This window comes from Gopherus flavomarginatus, chromosome 13 (genome assembly GCF_025201925.1).
Source record: "Gopherus flavomarginatus isolate rGopFla2 chromosome 13, rGopFla2.mat.asm, whole genome shotgun sequence".
In the NCBI taxonomy this organism is placed as follows: Eukaryota; Metazoa; Chordata; order Testudines; family Testudinidae; genus Gopherus; species Gopherus flavomarginatus.
Window position 1 is genome coordinate 9,436,994 of NC_066629.1, and position 22,447 is coordinate 9,459,440.

Below are 22,447 nucleotides of genomic sequence, written 5' to 3' on the forward strand. Positions count from 1 at the left end.
TTGGATCTAGTCCTGAGAAAACATCACCAGCTGAGTAATTTCCACACCTCACTGAGTAAATGAACCTCCAAGTTCCAGTATATTGACAACCGTAGAACACTGGTAAAATCAAAGAGTCCAGGATGGTTTAACCCACAAGTGTATACGTGTAAGATACACCCAGAGCTAGAGATTGTCCAAGAAAAGGAAATAAAAGCATTTTCTGTACACTGACTTAATGGATTCATAGAAATTTCCCTTCGCACTATTTCCTTTGAATTGCTGATAACTCCTCTGCCGCCCTTTTATCTGACACTCTCGGTCAGGCACAGAAAAAGCAGCAGAAGTGGTAAAATGGTACAAAGCAAGCTAGTTCCCAAATGGGCTGTTGAAATGACTCAGTTCTGATGGCACTTAAAACTCCTATTGGCATTTAAAAATAACCTGGGATCTGGGTGCAGGCTACAAACAAAGGAGCTTTTCATTCTGAAGCATATACCAAACTCCCTCTAGATTGCGCTGATAAACTACATTGGATAACCAAATTCTCCTGGCAACTGGAGTAGCTTTGCTAAAGTTGCTGGATTTACACTGATGGAAAACTAGTGCACAAGGAGAACCAGGAAATCAAAGGGTACAGGTAATTTCTATCCCTTTTAGGTAAGGGAACCAAATGTGTGTAAAATATTAAACATCAACAATTGGCTGTAGTTTCAAGCTCTTCCTTATAGAAACTTAACTGCGTTATCTGTTTGCTACCTTGCAGTCTTACTGTTAGAAATCAAGCTGAAGAGAGAGCAAGGAGGACATCCCATGAACTCACAGCAGAGAGGATTCCAAACTCTGAGGACAGGTAGCCTTTCTTGCTTTGAGCATTTCTATATATATATATTCATATAACGGCTAAATCTGCAAAGCAAATGGTTAGAAATGCACAACAAACTCCCCTGCTGCCATCCATGCACCATCTGTTTAAATTCTGTTCTCAGCCATCTCGAGCCAAACGTTACTAACATTCCCACTCTAACCTTTCATTACTTCATGGCCTGATCCAAAGCCCATACTTTAACAAAATTCTGTATTGGGATAGCTTACACTGTATGGTGGTGCAACAGCGACAACATAGTAAAGACGGAATCTCCCATTCTCCTACAAGTCTAAGTTTTTGCTCCCTCATCTCCATAACTTTTGTGAAAAAAGTAACCAATCCAGCTGGTAGTGCCCAGCTTTAAATAAGGGAGAACATAGATCCTATCACTAGTCAGGCAACTAATTAACTTTCCTGGGTGCTCAGATGCTACGATGGGGGCCTATACAAACCAAGAGAGGAGTAAAGCTTTTGTGGTAACAGCTATAAATGTATTAATTCCTTGCTCTTCACTGTATACATATTTTTACTGTAATGGCGACACTGACTAATCAAAAAGACAACTCTGCAATTTAGATACCACAGCAGATTTGGTATAATTACAATGAAGTTAATTGTCCTTCCTCCCCACAAAATTAGTGGGAATATGCCAATAAGAAACAAATACAAATTTCATTCAGACACGTTTAATATAGTTGAGAGGTAAAATATATCTGATGGGTACGTTTCAGTCTGTAAAAAAATATACAGTCCATTGTTCACATAGTTAAGAAAAACAATTCAGTTACCAAAAGTTTATTGATAAAAGTTTAATGTCAACTTACTTATAAAAATGAAAAAAAAATTAAACATACACTGTACAATTGAGCATCCGAGCCCTACTGACTATTAATGATAGTAAAGCATTTAAGGAAGTTGTGTCAAAAAGCAAAAGTTAACTCCAGGGATGTATGCTGCTTTAAAAAAAAAATTTTTCTTGTTTGCAGGAACCTACATGCCTGGCCTAGTTCTTAAAGCTAATTACAAAATCCTCTTTCCTACTGGTCCAGGTGTCCTGACAGTGGTTTCTTCTAATAGCACTGTGGAAAGAAAAGAAATATTTGATGAGGTATCTGCATACAGCTCATTTCTAGTTCTTTGCAAACAGGAAGAGAAGGCGGCACTGCTCTAAGATGGTAATTCCCAGTTACAGCATTTGCTTACATTCAAGAATCTCTACAGAGATTGAAAATGTTTTTTCTGTTCACTTGCCCACAGGAAGTGCAGAGAAAAGTGTATTTGGTCCTGAAGCCATTTGTACTGGTAGCAAAGAATTTCTAGACATGGCAGGTTATGAAATACCTTGAAGTGTGGGTTTGACCTAACTTTAAAGAAAAGGACAAAAATAGATGTTAACTTTATAAAACTTCAGAAAGATGCACAAAAAAAAGGAAGCTTTTCCCTGGTGTTTTCTCCATTTTGTATGCAGTATGGCTTGTGAGGTATGATTTGAAAACCCATAACCTACTGAATATTATCCTCCTGTTAAAATGTGGAGTAACACTGTATGTGAAGTTATGAGATTTGACAGTATGATATTACTGAAAAAGTTACAATTCTGAGGAACACCCACAGATCAGTTCCTCAGAGACAGCAAGGCAAACAACTGGTCAAACAGACATTCTCCTGAAGGGCGAAGGTGTGAAGAAGACATTTACATTCCATCACAGGGACCACTTGAAGTTGTTGTGGAAAACGACCATACGATTGATTTTGAATCAGCTCAGCCTGAGGCTCTTTTCTTGGTTAAAAGTGCACAGGGGGAGACAACTAGTGGAATATTGTCCCCCAGAGCTAAAAATCACACAAGCCTTTTAAAGCTTAAAACCAAAAACAATGACACATACGTTGCACATTAATTCCCTTATTTGGAATATATTGTAAAATACGATGCAGGTCAAAAGCAAGCTGGACAATCACTTTTCCATATTCGGCCGTGCCTGTTATTGTTATTACACATGGTGATAGGGGAGCAAGACTCTCCATGTCTCAAGAAATGTCACTACCAACCTAGGCCATTTTCACATGCTGGGGTGCAATCCAGATCAGTGAGGAATTGTGTCATCTGTAATCTTGGGTGAGCTTCAATGTTCTGCTGCTGGAGCTCCCCTGTCTGGATACCCGCAGCCAGCATTGAACGATGCACCGAGAGTCCGTGTGATAAGTAACCCTGGACTGGCAGCTCTGACTCCAGCAGCCTGCTTGTTACATTCCAATAACATTCTGGTTTGGGTAGAGAAGGCTCAGCGTTTGAGAGAAGGCCGGCGGTAGGAAGCTTCTTTTCATTACGCTGGACCTAACCCCCCATTTTTCTTTGAGCAAACAGGAGATATTTGACACTGTGTGATACTGCTTCTGTGCTCTGTTCCCAAAGTATTCTGCAACAGGGGAGGGTCTCTGGTAGTGTGTGTGTCACTGGCATACTGGGGTGATGCTGCAACAGGACAGAGTACAGATGGCACGGTGGGGGTGGCATGAACCTTCACGCTTCATTTCCCCTTCCAAGAACCGAGGGGACAGGAATTCTTACCCAGCGAGGTCACAGTCTCATAATTCTCCAGCATGACATCCCAGTAGAGGGCTCTCTGAGTGGGGTTCAGCAGAGCCCACTCTTCCCTGGTGAAATGCAAAGCCACCTCCTCAAAGGTCATCGGCCCCTGAAAGAGCGAGAGCCCAACACTCAGTATCTGCTCCCCACTCACACTCCAAATCAAATGGAAGCTCTGGTGGATCGCAGTCAACAGAGTCCCAACCTACCCCGCTCAGAGTATCCAGCAAATACCAGGGTGAGGGGATGAAGAGAGCCCCATCTCTCCCAGCAGATCCATCACACACCTACTAGCCACAGATTAATACAGGAGATGGAGCCCCTAGTAGGGTTCAGGTAGAGCTCCCTGGTAGGAAGCCCAACACCCTCCTCATTGTGAGGTGCTGAGGATGAAGAGAGGGGCAGCTCCAGACCAGACTGTGCAAACCTCCGCTGTATTTGCTGTCCCTCTCCTCCAGCAGGAACCCACCAATCACCCCCCACCACCACCACCAATAATCCCTACCTGGGCTGGCTCCACTGCAGCCATTTCTCTTCCCTGTGCCATGGGAGGACTGGATGAAATGGAGTGAAAGATGGAGGTCACTCTGCAGCATTGGAGGGTGAGAAAGGTAATTGTGGGGGTTTCAGAATAGGCTTTAGTTAATTTCACATCATAAGTCCCCCAGGCCCTTCTCCTGCAGACAGACATCCTACATTCTGCCATCCTGAGAAAATGCTTCTTCTCTTGATTATAGTGTAGACCTGGCCCTTCCTGCCAGGCTAAGCACACAGAGACATTTAACCTCCCTTCTCCCTCACCCCACCCTGTAACAAAGTCTCTCAACACAAGGCTAGAAAAGAGCAGAACCCAAGGTATCACTGTGGGAGATTCCCGTGGACACTGACTCCACAGCAGCCACACCCCAGCAGCGGGAATATGGAGTCAGGAACTGGCTTTTCCTCTGACCGCTCCTTTTCTTGTTCACCTGGGCAGGGTAGAGCAGAGCAGAGAAGCAGCTTTAATTAAGGTCATTTCCCAGCACAGACCCCTCTCCCACCTCCCTCACCCCCCAGATCTAGGAAAAAGACTTGAGGCACAAATTTTCCCAATGGAACTGGAAGTTCCTGCAGTTTTCAAGAGGGGACAAAAGCAAAATCTGTGATTTCACCTCACAGTGTTAGAGAGTGGATAGAAAGTTATCACCGCCCCCTGCTGGCCAGTCACACAGGCAGAGGGAGCCCTGGGCGATGTTTCTTTAACAGGAAAATGGAAGGCCTGGAGGGACAAAATAGGTAAGAAATGACCATGCCCTGTCACTAGCAAATAATGGCCACCACGGATCCACCCCAGAGGTGGCTACATCTTAGCACTGCGGGAAGCAACCTTTCACAGAGACCATTTGTCTTGGGGTTTAGGATACTTCTCCAGCCACACTGCACTCAGAGTGACCTCCTCATCCTGTGCTAGTGGGAGAAAACAAAAGGGACCAGCCAACTCTCCTGTTACCAGCTGGGAACCCCTGATCCCCCAAACAGGGGGAGGCCTCTGGCTTTGATGTGTATTAAATATCTGGCTGGTCTCTTTCTTCGGCAAACATTTTAACAAAGCTAAAGGAGGGAACAAATGATTCGCAAAGGAGACAGGGAAAGATGATCACTGGGTAATTTAACCCCCTTCAACATCCAGGATGGAGAATGACTCAGGGCAACAGGCTCCCCCCAAGCAGGGGTGAAAGTAATTTACAGGATTTACCGGTACTGCCGGAGTCCTGAGGGGGGCGTGGCCTCATTCAGAAGAGGTGTGGCCTCTCAAGATTTAAAGGCCTTGGGGAACCAGCTGTGGCTGGGAGACCCAGAGCCTTTAAATTAACCAGGGGCTCCCAGCTGCAGAGGTGAAAGCTGGCTGACCCCCTTTAATAGATTACAAGCAGCCAGTAGGGCAGGGGGTGAGTACTGCTCATGGACACAGTAGCCTGAACTTCTGCACTATCTCTTTTCCTGTGCCTCAAAGCAGGAAAATCTTGCTTCAAACCAGTTAATACTACCTAGATAACGGGAGCATGAGATTTTACACTTACCAATCAAGTATTAACATGCAAGGGTCTTTGTCTGAATGTGTATAAAAGGTTTGTGAAATTTGTGTAAGACAGAGTCTTTTGTACCAAGGTACAGGCTCTCCTTTTTCTGCAGAATAAAGCATTTTTCCTTATTCCTGTCAGGCTGTTAATTGACTCTTAGCTAGACTGTCCCGATATTTCAGTAACACTTTCTTCAGCAAACATTTTAACAAAGCTAAAGGAGGGAACAAATGATTCGCAAAGGAGACAGGGAAAGATGATCACTGGGCAATTTCACCCTCTTCAACATCCAGGATGGAGAAGGACTCAGGGCAACAGGCTCCCCCAAGCAGGGGTGAAAGTTATTTACAGGATTTACCAGTACTGCCAGAGTCCTGAGGGAGGCGTGGCCTCATCCAGAAGAGGTGTGGCCTCTCACGATTTAAAAGGCCCAGGGGAACCAGCTGTGGCTGGGAGACCCAGAGCCTTTAAATTAACCAGGGGCTCCCAGCTGCAGAGGTGGCTGGGAGCCCCCTGGGGCTCAGGGGAAAATTAAAGGGCCTGGGGCTCTGGCCACCAGGGGGAACCCCGAGCTTTCCAGGGCTGAGGCAGGGATTTAAAGGGCCCAGAGCTCCTGCTGCTGACGGAAGCCCAGAGACCTTTAAATCCTGGCCTCAGCCAGGCTGCCAGAGCCGTGGTCAGGATTCAAAGGGCTCTGGGCTGCCAGCAGCGGTGCGGAGCTCTGAGCTCTTTAAATCCCAGCCCCAGCCCTGCCACCAGAGCCGCGGCCGGGATTCAAAGGGCTCTGGGCTGCCCGCAGCAGCGGGGAGCTCTGAGCCCTTTAAATCTCAGCCGTGGACAGGAGTTAAAGGGCTCTGGGCTGCCCACAGCCGTGGGGAGCTCTGAGCCTTTTAAATCCCACCATGGCCAGGATTGAAAGTGTTCTGGGCTGCTCACAGCCGAGCTCTGAGCCCTTTAAATCCCAGCTGGGGCAGGGATTCAAAGGGCTCTGGACTGCCTGCAGCCGCGGGCAGCCCAGAGCCCTTTCAATCGCCGCCGTGGAAGTCGATGTGTTCTGGCACAGCATACCGGCTCTTGCCAGTACGCTGTACCATACCAGCTTACTTTCAGCTCTGCCCCCAAGAAACAAGTTGTTGGGATTTAGAAACCATGGGAAAGAGCCCAAAACTCAAGAGGATTTTTAACTGACATTTGATAATGACACAGAAAGAGGGAAAAACTGAGATTTGAGATCAGTGTTCAGAAATGAAAGTGAAAGGTGGAAATCTGAGGGATTTTGGATCCATTTGGTAAACTATAGAGAGAAAAGTGGAAAATCAGAGGGATTTTTTATCAGTTGTTGACAGGAGGTAAAATCTGAGTGTTTCCCATGCATATTTGAAAAATGAATAAAGAGAAAATGGGCAACATTTGCAAACATTTTCTATCCATATTCAAGAATCCGAAAAAAAGGTGTAAATCTGAGATTTTTTCAGTATTTTATAATTAGAGAGACCGGGGAAAATCTCAGGGCATATTCAATTAGAAATAGACAACTAGAGGCAAGTGGGACAAATGTTTAGGGTATTTTAAATGAATATATCAAATATCACATATTTGATAACATGAGAGAAAAACAATAAGATCTGAGGGGAGAGAGTCACTTTCCTGCCAGGGCCCAGGACTCCCTCCCTCCCAACAGGGTCTCTCACTCACCAGAGGGCTGGAGCCTGGGGGGCTGGTGCGGGCAGAGACCGGGGCTGCCCAGGAGGTATGTCTCAGCTGGAGAAAGCCTCCCTCCCCCCCGGATCTGGTGTAGGAATGTGCTATTGGTAGCAGCCTGGGGCTGGACCCTCTCTATAGGGGACATTTGCTCCTTCTTCCCCTTCCTGGGCCTTCCCATGCCCTGTTGCCAGCAGAGAGGGCCCCCCTAGCCCAGAGGTGTCCCTGTCTCAGGGCTCCCCCAGCCTCTGCCCAGTTCAGAAATCACTCAGGGAAACCATTTCCCACCTACACAAGGACAAATCACTGCAGATGAAAATGGGGGGAAACATCCCAAACCTAAGATTGGAACTGGCCATTGGCAAAGGGGAGAGGAAACGGGGCACAAACGAGAGAGGGGAACAGGGAACTTCTCAGGGATTTGAGGGAAAGGGGGGTCACCCTGGGTGTTGTTCATTGCTCTCCAGGGAGAAAGGCGGCAGGACAAGAGAGGAGGGAGGTCCCCATGGGACAGGTCAGCGGTAAATCCGAGGGGATCTCAGCCCTCCCCTTTCTCTCCCTGTTCCTCAGGGGTCACCTGCTCTTCTTCTCCCCCCTGGCCATGTCCGGGCTGCAGAGACATTTCCCATCCACCCCTTTCCCAGCCCCCGCAGCCCGGTCTCACACCCCCGGCTGGGCCCCTCCCCCAGCACCTGCTGTGGGGCCCCAGAGTAGGGCCGGGCCCAGGGGGCACTGGACTCCTGCAGGGACAGCAGCTCCAAGGCCCCCCGTGGGGGCTGAACCCCCCCCCCGCCCGCCAGGGAGCAGATCCCGGCACTGTGAGATCCGAGGTCCCCCCGCCCCAACCCGGACCCTGGGGCAGAGTCACCGCCCGGCCCAGCCCCGCCCCTGGGGCTCGCTCCGGGACCTGGAGGCTGCAGCTCCGCAGCAGGGCAGGCAGGGCCCAGGCCGGGCACGCAGGGGTTAATGAAAGGCTCTCCTGCCGCGATCTGCGCATGCCCAGGTCTCCAATGGCACAAACCCTTCCCCGGCCTCAGGAGAGGCTCCAAGGGTCCAGCGTGAGACAGGGAGAGCCGCACCGCCCACCGTTCCTTCGCAGCCCGTTTCCGACTCCCTCGCTAACGTCACTTCCGCTTCCGGGTGAGTCAGGAACTACATCTCCCAGCCTGCCCGGGGCCTTCGTGCGAGCCTCGCTGGGGGTGGGAGAACAAAGCTGCTGCTGCGGGCTGCATGTGAGGCGGGCGGGTTGAGTCGCTGCTGCTCCCCGGGGGGGACTGTGCGGGGGGGCCCGGCCGAGGGAGGCTTTCTGCAGCTGGGCCCCGTCCTCTGGGGAGCCCCGGGCTCTGCCCGCCCCAGCCCTGGCCCGGAGCCCCCACGGAGTGAGAAACCCCAGGTTGGGGGGGGCGGGAAGGTGACTCTGCTCCGAGGAACCTGGGAGAAGCCTCGCAGCTGCCTCGGCCCCAGTGGAGCTGCAGCAGAATCCGCCCCGGCCCGCTCGGGGGGGTCCCTGTGGGGGGAAGGGGTGTCGGGCAGGGAGGAGAGAAGCTGGAGTTGTAGGGGGGGGCAAGGTCAGTGGGATTTGGGAAGGGAGTTGAACTGTCTCTGGGCCAACATGAAATTCCTGGGGGGAGGGGAGTTAATTGGATCCTTCCCCTGTTGTGCCACTTGCCTCTCACCCCCGATACTAATTCTCTCTAGTTCTGCCCCTTTTCTCTCTAAGTGTCTGACACGGGCTATAAAATCTGGGGAGATTTCCCCCCTTTCCCCTCCAATGATCAGCTCTCTTGTCTCCCCCGATTTCCCCCTGGTCTCTCCATGATGCTGATTTTTCACCTTCAGTTGCATAGTTCGTGACACGTTTTTTATGCAAATCTCAAAGGTTGATATAAAGTACTGTAAACAATTGCTGCACTTCTTTCTAGTTATATATTTCTAATTGACTATGCCCTGAGATTTTCCCATTTCTCTAATTATAAAATACCAAGACAATCTTAGATTTGCCCCTTTTCTCAGGTTTTTGAACATGAAAATAAAATGTTTGCAAATGGTGCCTATTTCCTCTCTATTCATTTAACAAATATTGATGTGAAACACTGAGATTTTTACCTCATCTCTGATATAAACTGGTATAAAATCCCTTTGATTTTCCATTTTCCTCTCTATTATTTGCAAAAATAGAGCCAAAATCTCTCTGATTTCCAGCCTTTCTCTTTCATTTCTACCTTATTTTCAAATATCAATTAAAAATCCTTTCCTGTTTGGGGCTGTTCCCCATGATCCGCAATCCCAGCAACTTCTCCTTTCTTGGAGGAAGCCTGTTGCCCTGAATCATTCTCCATCCTGGAGGCTGCAGGGGGTTAAATTTCCTGGTGTTGATCTTTCCCCTCTCCTTTGAGAACCATTTCTTCTCCCTTTATCTGTGTTACAATGTTTGCTGATGAAAGAGACCAGCCAGATATTTAATACACATCAAAGCCGAGGCCTCCCCCTGTTTGGGGGATCAGTGGTTCCCAGCTGGCAACGGGAGAGTTGGCTGGACTCTTTTCTTTTCTCCAGCTGGCACGAGATGAGGAGGTCACTCTGAGTGCAGTGTGAGTTGAGAAGTATCCCAAACCCCATGACAAAAGGTCTCTGTGAGGAGTTGATTCCCGCAGTGCTAAGATGCAGCCACCTCTGGGGTGGATCCATTGTGAACATTATTTGCTAGTGACAGGCCATGGATCTTTCTTGCCCTCCAGGCCTTCCATTTTCCTGTTAAAGAGGCATCTCCCAGGGGTCCCTCTGCCTGTGTGACTGGCCAGCAGGGGGCGGTGATAACTTTCTCTCCACTTATCACAGACTGTGATGTAACACGGTGGCTCTGGGGGCAAAGGATGTCTGTGGGGGGAGATTTCAGCTGGAGCTGAAGGGGCGGTGTGGTAGTGGGAGTTGTTTGGGTGACTGGGCAGGTGGGACCCTAATCAAATTGGTGGTTTCTGGAGGTTGTGGGGGGTTGTGATGTGCCCAGCCCTGAGGCTTTGGGTCCTGGAGCTGGGTGTTGCTGTTGGCTGCAGAACAGTGGGTTTGGGCATCTCTTGAGAGTGGGGCAGGGGGTTAGAGGAAGCCTGGTGCTGTGCCACGGGCTCTGTCTGGGCTTTCTCTGCTGGCTCCTGGAATCATTGCCATGCCCAGTGCACAGAGCTGGGGTGGGGATGGGAGGGAGGGAGTGGAGCTCCGGCACTAGGTCAGGGGATGCCAGGCAAGCAAAGTGAGGGATCCCACTGAAAAAGCATCAGGGCAGAGGAGGAGGTCCCAGACAAACAACATGGTAGATCCTGCTGGAGGGCAGGAGTATATCCTAGGCAGGCAGTGAGGGACGGAGTTCCTGGTGGAGGGGGGTTCCCTGGCTGCTGGGGGCTCTTGGTGGGGGGAACCCTTTGGGATTTCCAACCTGGCAATCATGGTTTGGTGGCGGTTCTCTGGCCATGGGGCTTTGATGGGTATCTGGGGTCCCTGGCCAGGGACTCTGGGGGCTGTGTCCCAGGGAATATCTGGTGGGACCCTGGCTGGGGGGTGTCTGGGGACCCTGGCTGGGGGGTCTGGGTACTGGGGGGTGTCTGGGGGCTGCTACTAATCATGCTCCTTCTCTCTGATCAACTTGTGCCAAGTCCTGGCTCCAAGCACTGCCCGGCATTCCCTAGTCGCATGCCCTGTCACTGTGATAACTTTTTGTCCACTTATCAGACATTGTTAGTGTGAAATCACAGATTTTGCTTTTCTCCTCTTTTGACAACTGCAGGAACTTTTGGTTCCATCTGGAAAATGTGTGCCCCCAGTCCTTGTTCTCTATCTGGGGGGTGAGGGAGGTGGGAAGGGGGTCAGCACTGTCACATGATAGTCTCTTCCACAGCGTTCTGGACTCATTCTTTCTGAAATCTGGTGTCACTGAGACCATTGTTAATCCAGAGTCACTGTATTGAAGGACAAGGGGTATGGCTACATTCAGAACTTCAAAGCGCTGCCGTGGCAGCGCTTTGAAATGTGAGTGTGGTTGCAGTGCTGTGCAGTGCAGAGAGCTCTCCCAGCACTGCATGTACTCCAGCTTCTCATGGGGATTCGCTTGCAGTGCTGGGAGCCGCGCTCCCAGTGCTGCGGCACTGTTGACACTGGTGCTCTACAACGCTGTATCTTGCAGCGCTCAGGGGTGTGTTTTTTTGACACCCCTGAGTGCGAAAGTTCCAGCGCTGTAAAGCGCCAGGGTAGCCAAGCCCAAGGAGTGACTCCAGATGGACAGTGGGGCAAATGAGATCAGCAGTTCTCCCTGTGAGGAGGGGCTCTCATAAGCTGCTCTCCCCAGAGAGCTAAAGGAGGGAAGCTCAAACACTCTGTCCCTCCTGCTCAGAATATTGGGGTTCAGCTTCCTGGGTCAGACGCTGCAGCCTCCATTGTGATCTGGGAGACCAGGCTTAGCAGCTGCTGCTCCCCCAGCGGGGTTCTGTGCTGGGAAGTGAACTTAATTAAAGCTTCTTCTCTGCCCGGCCTAGGGGATGACTTTCTCCAGCTGGTCCTAGCCCCCTAGGGCAGCCCTGGGCCCTGTTAATACTAAATTCTGGCCCAGAGACTCCAAATAACTGAAAGGAATGAAGGGAAAATGCTGGGGTCTGGCGTTAAAATGACTCCACACAAACAGACGCCTCCTCATTTCTCATCCCATTAGCAATTGCAGGAGCAAATCCAGCCATGGGGAAGCAAACTACCCAGGAGTGGGACTTTCCTACCAGATAGGCAGGGAGAGGGGATGGGAAAAGGAGAAAGAGAGATTGAAAGGGGCAATCAGAGAGAAGAGTTTTGAGGTGGGAGGGGAGAGGAGGGGAGAAGCCAGAGCTGCAGGCGGGGGAAGGGCGGGGGGACAGGCAGATAGGTGGACGGTCTCTGTGCAGCCAGGAAAGTCTAGGGGGAGAGTGTGTGTGTGAGTGTCCTGGGCATAGGCGTGCGCATGGGGTGAGCCCCGGCACCCCAATGCCCTGAGCTCCGGCTGTGGAGGCTGCTCCTCCTCCTCCCGTGGAGGCTCAAGGGGAAGGGGAGGAGGCTGCGGTGGCTGCAGGCGGGTGCTCAGCTCCCTCCCCCCCAGGGAATGACCCACTGTCGGCAGCTTGTGGTGCCTCCTCCGCTGAGCTTTTCCCTGGGGGCAGCCTGTGCACAGCTGTGATCAGCTGTTTGCTGGGCAGGCTCTGCTCCACTGCTCCCCCCTCCCTGCTCTTGCAGAGGCTGAGTGAGTCCCCCCACTAAACAGCCTCAGGGGTCAGGGTGGGCAGAGGTGCGGGGCCAGCAGCAGCACAGCCCGCCCCGCTCCCTGGGGCTGCCCCGCACCTCTCGGGCTGATGGCTCTGCCATGGCCTCCACGTGAATCGCTGCTCCCTGCCCGCCAGGCTCGGCTCCTGCCACAGCAGCATTGGGTGCACCAGGGAGCCCGGCTAGGCTGAGGCTGAGAGCAGTAGGAGGTTAGGGGGAGGAGAAGCTCCAGACACTGGCATGTGTAGGGGAGACGAGCCGAGCTGGAGTAGGGGAGGAGAAGCCCCGGACTGGGCTGGAGCCACGCTGGGGCAGGGGAGGAGAAAGAGAAGCCCCTGGGCCCCTGCAGGAGCTGCAATAGGAGGGAGGGAGGGAGGGAGGGAGGGGGAGAAGCGCCAAGCTGGGGCAGGGGAGGAGAAGCCACGCTGGGTTGGGAGGCGGGGGTTGCAGAAGCCCAGACCCCATCAGGAGCTGCACTGAAGGGGGTGTGGAGGAGTAGAGGAGCCACTCTGGGCAGGGAGGAGAAGCCCTGGACCTTGGCAGAAGATGTGGGGCTGAAGTCCGTGGCTCGGGAGCCCCAGCCACCTTAGTGGCAAAAGTTGCAGGGCTGAAGCCCTGACCCCACTCTGTGTGGAGCTGCCCTGAGCCCCTCTCACTCCCATCCCCCCTGTGGAGCTGGCTCTCATTCTCCGGCTGTAGAGAAATTCAGCCCAACTGTCCCCATGTTGGGATCTCCATTTCCCCCACCGTCACCCAGCCATGAATGGATTTAGCCAAGGAGGCAGGGTATTGGCCCCATTTGGCATGTGGGCTCTAGGGCACAAAGAGATGCAGTGACTTTCCCAAGGCTAAGCAAGGAGTCTGTGGCAGAGCAGAGACTCAAACCCAGAACACCTGAGCGTGAATCCTGTGCCTTAACCACTAGGCAACCTTCCCACCGAAGGAGAGGGAACCTCCTCTGCCACTTTGTGTGGGTGGGTGAGAACAGCCACAAGACAGAGCTGCCAGGAGGTGGGGAGGAGGGTTGGATAGTTGAGGAGGTGATTAGGAGGTGGTGGGGTCTCTGGAAGGGGTGGTCATGGGACAAGGAGCAGGGGGGTTGGACGGGTTGAGGGTCTGGGGGGGTGCCTGGTGGGGGGTGGGGGGTGGAGTGTCGTGGGGCAGGCAGGAAGCAGAGGGAGTTGGATGGATTGGGAGTTCTGGGGGTCCTATCAGGGGGCGAGGAGCAGTTGGATAAGAGTGGGAGTCCTGGGGGTCTGTCTGGGGATGGGGGTGTGGATAAGGGTCAGGGGGATGGGTAGGGTCGTAGGGAGGCAATTACAGTGGGGGAGTCTCAGGAGGGGGTAGTTAGGGGACAAGGAGCCAGGAGGCTTAGCTAGGGGGTTGGGTCTTGGAGGGCAGTTAGGGGCAGGGTCCCAGGAGGGGGCAGTCAGGGGACAAGGAGCAGGGGGGGTTGGGGATTCTGAGGAGGGCAGCCAGAGGGCAGGAAGTGGGAGGCATTGGATGGGGTGGGGCTAGGGCAGGGCTCCCTGATTGCACATGCTAATAAAATGTTCTGTGCCTGCCTATGGTCATGGGGGTGAGCTACTTGCATCCTTTTCCTGTTTGTGCCATTTCTTTCCATCTCAAAACCAGAGAATAATTCTCTCTAGTTCTACCCTTTCTCTCTCCCCTCCCCACATGTGGCTAGAAAATCCAAGGAGATTCCCTCGTTTTCCCTAAAATTATTGACTCTCTAGTCTCTTATTTTCCCTATTTTCTCCATAATTCTTAAATTCTTCTCAGATTTGGGATGTTAACCCAACCCATTTTATCTGAAGCAATTTGTCCTTAGTTGGGGCAATAACACAGGACAGCAAATTCCACCTAACGTGGGTGGTAGTTAGTGGGTGCTGGTTGGGGGAGCCGACGGACATGGCTGCCTCTGCGGGGGAGATAGGGTGGCCGTTCTGTGCCAGAAACAGGACATGGCTGAACAGGAGGGAAAGGGAGAAGCCAGTGTCCCTATGGAGCCTGCCCAGTCCCTTTGGTTCTGCTCCTTTCTAGCATTTTGTTCCGAGACTTTATTACTGGGGAGGCTGAAAAATCTCCCTGTGGGCTTAGCCTGGGAGGAGGGGCAGGTCTCCCCTGTAATAAAGAGATGGAGCATGTTCCCAGCATGGCGGAATCTAGGCTGTGTCTGTGCAGGGAAAGATCCTGGGGGAATCGTGATGTGACATGAACTAAAGCCTGTTCTGAAACCTCCACATTTGCTCTTCTCACCCTCCCAGGCTGCAGGATGTCATCCATGTTTTGCTCCAGCTCATTGAATCCTCCCATGGGACAGGGAACGGAAACAGCTGCAGAGAAGCCAGTTCAGGTAGGGATTATCGGTGGAGGGGGCTGGTGGGATCCTGCTGGAGGGGAGGGACAGCAAATACACAGCAGGCGGGAGGTTTGGGCAGTCTGGTTTGGAGGTTGGAGTTTGCCAAAAAATTCCCAGGGTGGAGAATGGGAGGAGGCTAGGGTGGAGCAAACCTGTTGGGACTTGTTTAATATGCGGCTTCCATTCTAGGAACAGATCCATGAGGTTGGAAGGTTGAAATGCTCTAATTTGTGGGACTGAAAGCAACCCAGCTAGGTGGGGCTAGGAAAATGGATCAGACGCCCAGGGCTGGAGCCCAACCTGATTAACCAGCGGCTGCTGTGAGATGTGAGGGGGCACCCACCAGGGAGGTTTGGGGGAGAGGGTTCTTAACCTTTCTCTTTCTAAGGCCACGGAGCCTGGGCTTCAGAAAAGCAGATTTTGACTCCCTCAGGGAACAGATGGGCAGGATCACCTGGAAGGCTAATATGAGGGGCAAAGGAGTCCAGGAGAGCTGGCTGTATTTTAAAGAAGCCTTATTGAGGTTGCAGGAACAAACCATCCTGATGTGCAGAAAGAATAGCAAATATGGCAGGTGACCAGCTTGGCTTAACAGAGAAATATTCAGTTAGCTTTAACACAAAACGGAAGCTTACATGAAGTGGAAACCTGGACAGATGACTAGAGAGGAATATAAAAATATTGCTTGAGCATGCAGGCGTGTAATCAGAAAGGACAAAGCCCAATTGGAGTTGCAGCTAGCAAGGGATGTGAAGGGCAGCAAGAAGGGTTTCTACAGGTATGTTAGCAACAAGAAGGTCGGGGAAAGTGTGGGCCCCTTACTGAATGGGGGAGGCAACCTAGTGACCGATGATGTAGAAAAAGCTGAAGTACTCAATACTTTTTTTGCCTCTGTCTTCACAGACAAGGTCAGGTCCCAGACTGCTGCACTGGGCAGCACAGTATGCAGAGGAGTTGAGCAGCCATCAGTAGTGAACGAACAGGTTAAGGAGTATTTAGAAAAACTGGACATGCCACAGTATTCTTGCCAGCAAGTTAAAGAAGTATGTATTGGATGAATGGACTACAATGTGGATAGAAAGCTGGCTAGAGCGGGCTCAATCAGTAGTGATCAACGGCTCCATGTCTAGTTGGCAGCTGGCAGCAAGCGGAGTGCCCTGGGGGTTAGTCCTGGGGCCGGTTTTGTTCAACATCTTTATTAATGATCTGGATTTTGGGATGGATTGTACCCTCTGCAAGTTCACAGATAACACTAAGATGGGGGGAGAGGTAGATATGCTGGAGGGTAGGGACAGAGTCCTGAGTGACTTAGACAAATTAAAGGACTGGGCTAAAAGAAATCTGAGGAGGTTCAACAAGGACAAGTGCAAAGTCCTGCACTTAGCACAGAAGAATCCCATGCACTGCTACAAGCTGGGGAGTGACTGGCTAAGCGGCAGTTATGCAGAAAAGGACCTGGGGATTACAGTGGATGAGAAGCTGGATATGAGTCAGCAGTGGGCCCTTGTTGCCAAGGAGGCTAACAGCATATTGGGCTGCATTAGTAGGATTACTTCCAGCAAATCGAGGGAAGTGATTGTTTCCCTCTATTTGGCACTGGTGAGGCACATATGGAGTACTACATCCAGTTTTGGGCTTCCCACTACAGAAAGGATGTGGACAAACTGGAGAGGGTCCAGTGGAGGTCAAGGAAAATGCTTAGGGGGCTGGGGCACATGACTTATGAAGAGAGGCTGGGGGAAGAGGGCTTATTTAGTATGCAAAAGAGAAGAGTGAGGGGGGATTTGGTAGCAGCCTTCAGTTACCTGAAGGGGGGATTCCAAAGAGTATGGAGCTCGGCTATTCTCAGTGGTGGCACATGACGGAACAAGGAGCAATGGTCTCAAGTTGCAGTGGCGGAGGTCTACGCTGGATATTAAGAGAAACTATTTCACTAGGAGGGTGGTGAAGCACTGGAATAAGTTATCTAGGGAGGTGGTGGAATCTCCATCATTAGAGGTTTTTAAGGCCCAGCTCAACAAAGTCCTGGCTGGGATGATTTACTTGAGGTTGATCCTGCTTTGAGCAGGGGACTGGACTAGATGATCTCCTGAGGTCTCTTCCAACCCTAATCTTCTATACTCCTATCGAGGGAAGTACACCCACCTAACTGAACCACCCTTTAGATTGGCATGGTGCCTCTTCAAGCTTCTTATGATCAGATTTGAGGCTACTGCATTGTACCATCTTCTCTGTCCTGTGTGCACCCTGCTGGAGTACCAAGAGCGCAAATGTTCCTGCCTTTCTGCAGGGAGATTCAAGAGAAGGCCGTTGCTTACCTATGCAAGGACAAAGTACATTCCAGCTTCCAATATTTACAATTTTTTAAAACACCAAAAATAAGACATGATGTCTGCACATTTTTTAAAACTATATATTACAAGTAAACCACTGTTACTTATAGAAAAAAATCCATAGAATGCAATGAGCTTGATCTACCACTTCTTGATCTCACAGTATTCCTGGCTTATGTGAATACAGGCGAGTCTCATCTTATGCAGGGGTTCTATTCCGTGGTTAGTGCTGAAAGTGAAAACCGCGTATAGTCAAAATTACATTGAGTTGAATGGTGGGCGGAATCACCTGCACTACAGTTACAGTATTAAAATGCTTATTTTTTCTCTTTTTTGTTTTTGCCGACTGTGTAAAGCTGACATCGTGCATGTTCAATGCGCATAAGATGCGACAGACCTGTAGTCCCTTTTTGAAAGTAACAAAACTGCTCAGATGATTAATACTATCAGAGGGGTGAGCCATGTTAGTCTGGATCTGTAAAAGCAACAAGGGGTCCTGCTGCACATCTGTTAGTCTACAAGGTACCACAGGACTCTTTGTTGCTTTTACAGATGATTAATGTCCACCAGCAGCATTTGCAGATTGGCAAAGAACATAAGGTCCACTCTCAAATTAAAAGATTGATGCTTCTGAGCAACCAGGCAAAATATTCAGGATTAATAAATGTGCATTAAGTTATTTAACATTTTATAATGGTCACAGAGACATTTTCTGTAGCAGGTAAAAAGTGAAAACAGTAAGTAGCACAGACATTTCAAAGGATTTTGAATCCAACAGAATGTAAGAAATCATATAGAAGACACTGTCTGTACACGTTCATTGCTAAAGTAATTGACATTAACGTGATTGATTGTGTACTGAAAGAAAAACAGCTGCTTCCTTCTTGTGTAAGATGAGGCTACTGCAAGCTGTATTGACCTTCCCAGAACTGAACTATTTCATCACTAATTTGTGCTGTTGGTGAGAGCCCATGATGGTGTGATGGACCTTTTATCAGCATGATTTGGCTAGGACCACACTACTTATGAATGGCAATATCTTCTTCACACATTGTGGAGTTAAGTTGTAGCCAGAGAGCTCTTGGTCCTTCAGTTCCTAAAGAGTTCCAAGATATGTTGTGTGGGACGCTTGTGTGTTAGTTTAATTAAAGATGTTTACACTTGCTGCAGAGCTCCCTATTTTTGTGTGCATTTTGTTTTCTGCCTGTACCACCATACTACAGACATTATCCTAGTGGAAAATAAAATGAGATACTTGGTTGTCAAATTAATTGGAATTGGCCAGATGTGGAAATTTGATTTTCAACTATCCAGAGAGCTCAGATATGACAGGGCTGGAGTTCCAAAAATAATGCACTAGTTGTATTCTTCCATTAAGGCAGCTACTACAGTACTAATGAATGAGAAAATACCTATGACTAGACCTGACTGGAAGAATTTCAACAAAACGCTTTTGATGGAATTTGCTGGTTTATCAAAAGCAAAATGTTTCACGGGACCATGTCAATTTCAGCAAAATTCCAACAGAAACCAGACAGGTTTTTGATGGAACCCTGTCAGGCAGGCAGGTTTTTGATGAAAACCTGCCTGGTTTCCTGCCAGCTCACCCACGTGGTGGGCGGATTGGGAGCTGGGAGCCCCGGGGTCTCTGGCTCTGAGGAAGTTCATCATGGAGACTGCCCTGAACCTGGGGCTCCCAGTAGAGCTGGGGACGAGAATGGTGAATCAGTTTCACAGAGAATTTAGAAATATGTGGTTTTCTTTTTGAATTGAAATAAAGCCAGACTTTAAAATCTTAAAATCCTACATGAAATGGTATTATCGTTCTCCACCCAGCTCTTCCCCTACCCAGTATTGCCAAATCTTGCAATTTTCTCATGAATTGCTCAATACTGGGGGGGGGGGTTGAGGCCTCATGTGATTACATGAGACTCTCAGAAAGCAAGTTTCTCGCCTTCCTGATTGCAGTGAAAAAACCTGAAAATGTGATAGCAGCAAAGAATCCTGTCGCACCTTATAGACTAACAGACGTTTTGGAGCATGAGCTTTTGTGGGTGAATACCCACTTCATCAGATGCATGTCAAAAAAATGCACTAGTTGTATTCTTCCAGTAAGGCAGCTACTACAGTACTAATGAATGAGAAAATACCTATGACTAGACCTTCAAGAATTTGTTGAAATTCTTCCAGTCAGGTCTAGTCATAGGTATTTTCTCATTCATTAGTACTGTAGTAGATGCCTTAATGGAAGAATACAACTAGTGTATTATTTTTGGAACTCCAGCCCTGTCATATCTGAGCTCTCTGGATAGTTGAAAATCAAATTTCCACATCTGGCCAATTCCAATTAATTTGGCAACCAAGTATCTCATTTTATTTTCCACTAGGATAATGTCTGTAGTGTGGTGGTGCAGGCAGAAAATGTGATGTAAGAGCACAGAAACCACTGAATAAAAGCAGCCCAAAATATATGGGATTAAAAAAAACTCATGATTTTAGGCCAAACTCATGATTTGTTTGGTGGGGGAGGTCTGATTTTTGACAGCTTGGGTTTGCCAATAAAGCATACAAACATAATTCAGCTCAAGTGACTGATAAATCTCCAATTTAGCACTGGATAAAGAAAATGACAGCATAAAGGTAGGAATTGTTTTCTGTTCTATTCTGTGCAATAAAACCTGTCACTGATTTCGCAAAACATAGACCTTTAAAACTGGTTATACGAGTCAGGATTCACACAGCTCACTCAGGTATATAACAGATTTTGACCCTCGGATTGAGGGGAAATTCTCTCTTTAGAGAAGAGAGAAAAAGTGAAGTCTTAACTCCTTAGCCATCCTACTTGCCTCAACCACAGAACACAGGAAGAGCCAGGCAGGAGCCTTCTACAGCCCTTATCCATGAAAGGTTGACTGGATCTGCACATTTCTTTAATATTCTGTAATGCGCAGAACTGTAGCCTACAGCGATTTCATCTTATACCTTAGTTACTATTAGTTATCACAAAACAACCACACAATTTATAGTCTCTGCTAGTCCCCGCCCCAGTCAGCAGTGGCTCCAGGCACCAGCACAGCAAGCACATGCCTGGGGCGGCAAGCCGTGGGGGGTGGCCCTGCTGGTCCCTGAAAGGGCGGTAGGCAAGCTGCCTTTGGCGGCACTCCTGTGGTAGGTCCGCCACTCCCACAGATTTGGCGGCAATTTGGCAGTGGGTACGCCAAATCTGTGGGAAAGGCAAACATCCCAAAGGCAAAGGCAAAAAAACACCACAATAAGATATGCTGCATCGCTCATCTCTCCCTGGTAGATTGTGTTGTGCTGTGAAGTACATGGCCTACTTTGTTTACTTCACTTTACCTGCTCATGTCACAATGGAATAAATGGGCTGTTGTCAGAACTCTGATTCATGCTGGCCTGGCTTGCATGGTAAAGATGAAAGTGCTTCTTCAAGGCTCCCAGGCACAGCTGCCTTCAGGGAGGAGACCTGGCATTTCAATATGGGGCACCTGAGCAGCTCTGCAGAGCACTGCTTCAGGCCACTATCTCAGCCCCGTTTTCTTTTTAACCCCTGGTTCATAAGGTGACAGAAATAATCCTTAGTGACACTCCAAATACATGGCCTATAACTATGCTAACTGCTGTTCACGTTCTGCCCAGGGATTGATTAAATTAATGGAATGTAAAGGCCCACTCTGAACCTTTGCTGAAAACTCCACCCAATTTTTTAAAGTTCAAGTTTAACTTATTCTTTAAAAATCTATTTTATTTTAGCCTCTCCGTGTCCTGGTTTGAGCCCACGTGGAAGATGATGATATTCGGAAAGCTGCAAGAAATTGACTGTTATCACTCCTTCCCCAAGCATACCGTGAATCTTATAAGGAAGACTGCTCTCTTCATTTGTCCAATCTAATTTCTGTAGCAAGAGAGATTCATGTAAGTATCCATTCCAAAGTGAGAACATAAGAACAGTCAAAGGTCCATCTAGCCCAGTATCCTGTCTTCCAACAGTAGCCAGTGCCAGGTGCTTCAGAGGGAATGAACAGAGCAGGGAATCATCTGGTGATCCATCCCGAGGTCCATTCCCAGCTTCTGGCAAACAGGCCAGGGACGCCAGCCATGCCCATCCTGGCTAATGGCCATTGATGGACCTATCATCCATGAACTTATCTAGTTTTTTCTTGAACACAGTTATAGTCTTGGCCTTCACAGCATCCTCTGGCAAAGAGTTCCGCAGATTGACTGTATGTTGTGTGAACAAATACTTCCTTTGGTTTGTTTTAAACCTGCTGCCTATTAATTTCATTTGGCGACCCCCTAGCTCTTGTGTTATGAGAAGGAGTAAATTCCACACATTTCTTGATTTTATAGACTTCTGTAATATCCTCCCCCCTTAGTGACCTCTTTTCCAAGCTGAAAAGTGTCAATTTGATTAATCTCTCCCCATACAGAAGCTATTCCATACCCCCATGTCAAAACCCTACAGAGATTTATACAATGGGGCAGAAAGAAAAGTTGGGTGGGAGGGAGCAGAATCCAGTGTACTTGGCTGGCATAAGGACACCGGGAATCAATTAGGGTGAGGTGAGCCAGGTAAAAGGCCAACATCTCAATGGCTTATTTGAGAGCAAAAAGGGCTAATTTCCCCAGGCTGCTCAGAAGGTTGGGGCCAAGCAAGAGAGAGAGGCAGTAAAAGGGTCTAGGGGAATTTTCTCCTGATTTAGTGTCCACCGCTAGCCATGAACAAGATACGGCAGCCAGTGGCTGGAAATCAATTCCACCTAGGCTCCCCCATTTCTCATTTGTACCTTCTTGCTCAGAGTCATACATATTGGTTCAAAGGTGGTCTCCCCAGCAGTCACGTTAATGGGATCTTCCAGTTTGAAGGATCCCTCAGAATTTCATTTGGGCCTCAGGATGGTCCTAGGAGTGAAGACCAGACACGCACAGTAGCCTAGTCCAATGCTGCCCCACCAATCAGTCTTATTTAGGAAACAGACTTATGGATCCTAGTATTCGACCTGCCCTTGCTGTGAACAGCAACTCTAGAGAAAGTGGCATGGGCACTAGAAGGCACATGTCACAAGGCAACTGGTTCTTCAAGTTGATGAGGGATCAAAGATCAGCTTAAACAAACCTGCTCTACTAACTTTAGCTGAAGAGTAACAAGCTTCATGACCAACTTTTGCTGGTGAGAGAAAAGAGCAGCTCTGTGTATCTCAAAAGCTTGTCTCTCCACCACCAGAAGTTGGTCTAATACAAGATGTTACCTCAGTTACCCTAAGA

The 22,447-nt window shown here is 49.2% G+C and overlaps 1 protein-coding gene across 7 annotated transcripts in view; it reads right to left on the minus strand.

The window, feature by feature from the left end:
- Positions 1 to 22,447, minus strand: part of LOC127033611 (zinc finger protein 420-like) — a 496,719-nt gene that overhangs the window by 323,867 nt on the left and 150,405 nt on the right. The window contains exons 1-3 of one of the 7 annotated variants that reach the window (XM_050921577.1): positions 8,103 to 8,192; positions 4,323 to 4,402; positions 3,940 to 4,021 (exon numbers count right to left, since the gene is read on the minus strand). The exons of the other annotated variants lie outside the window; for them this stretch is intronic. Of the exons in view, the coding sequence (XP_050777534.1) occupies positions 3,940 to 4,021; positions 4,323 to 4,402; positions 8,103 to 8,192 (252 nt within the window). Of the gene's footprint in view, positions 1 to 3,939; positions 4,022 to 4,322; positions 4,403 to 8,102; positions 8,193 to 22,447 lie in introns of those variants that run through there. 7 annotated transcript variants of the gene reach the window in all.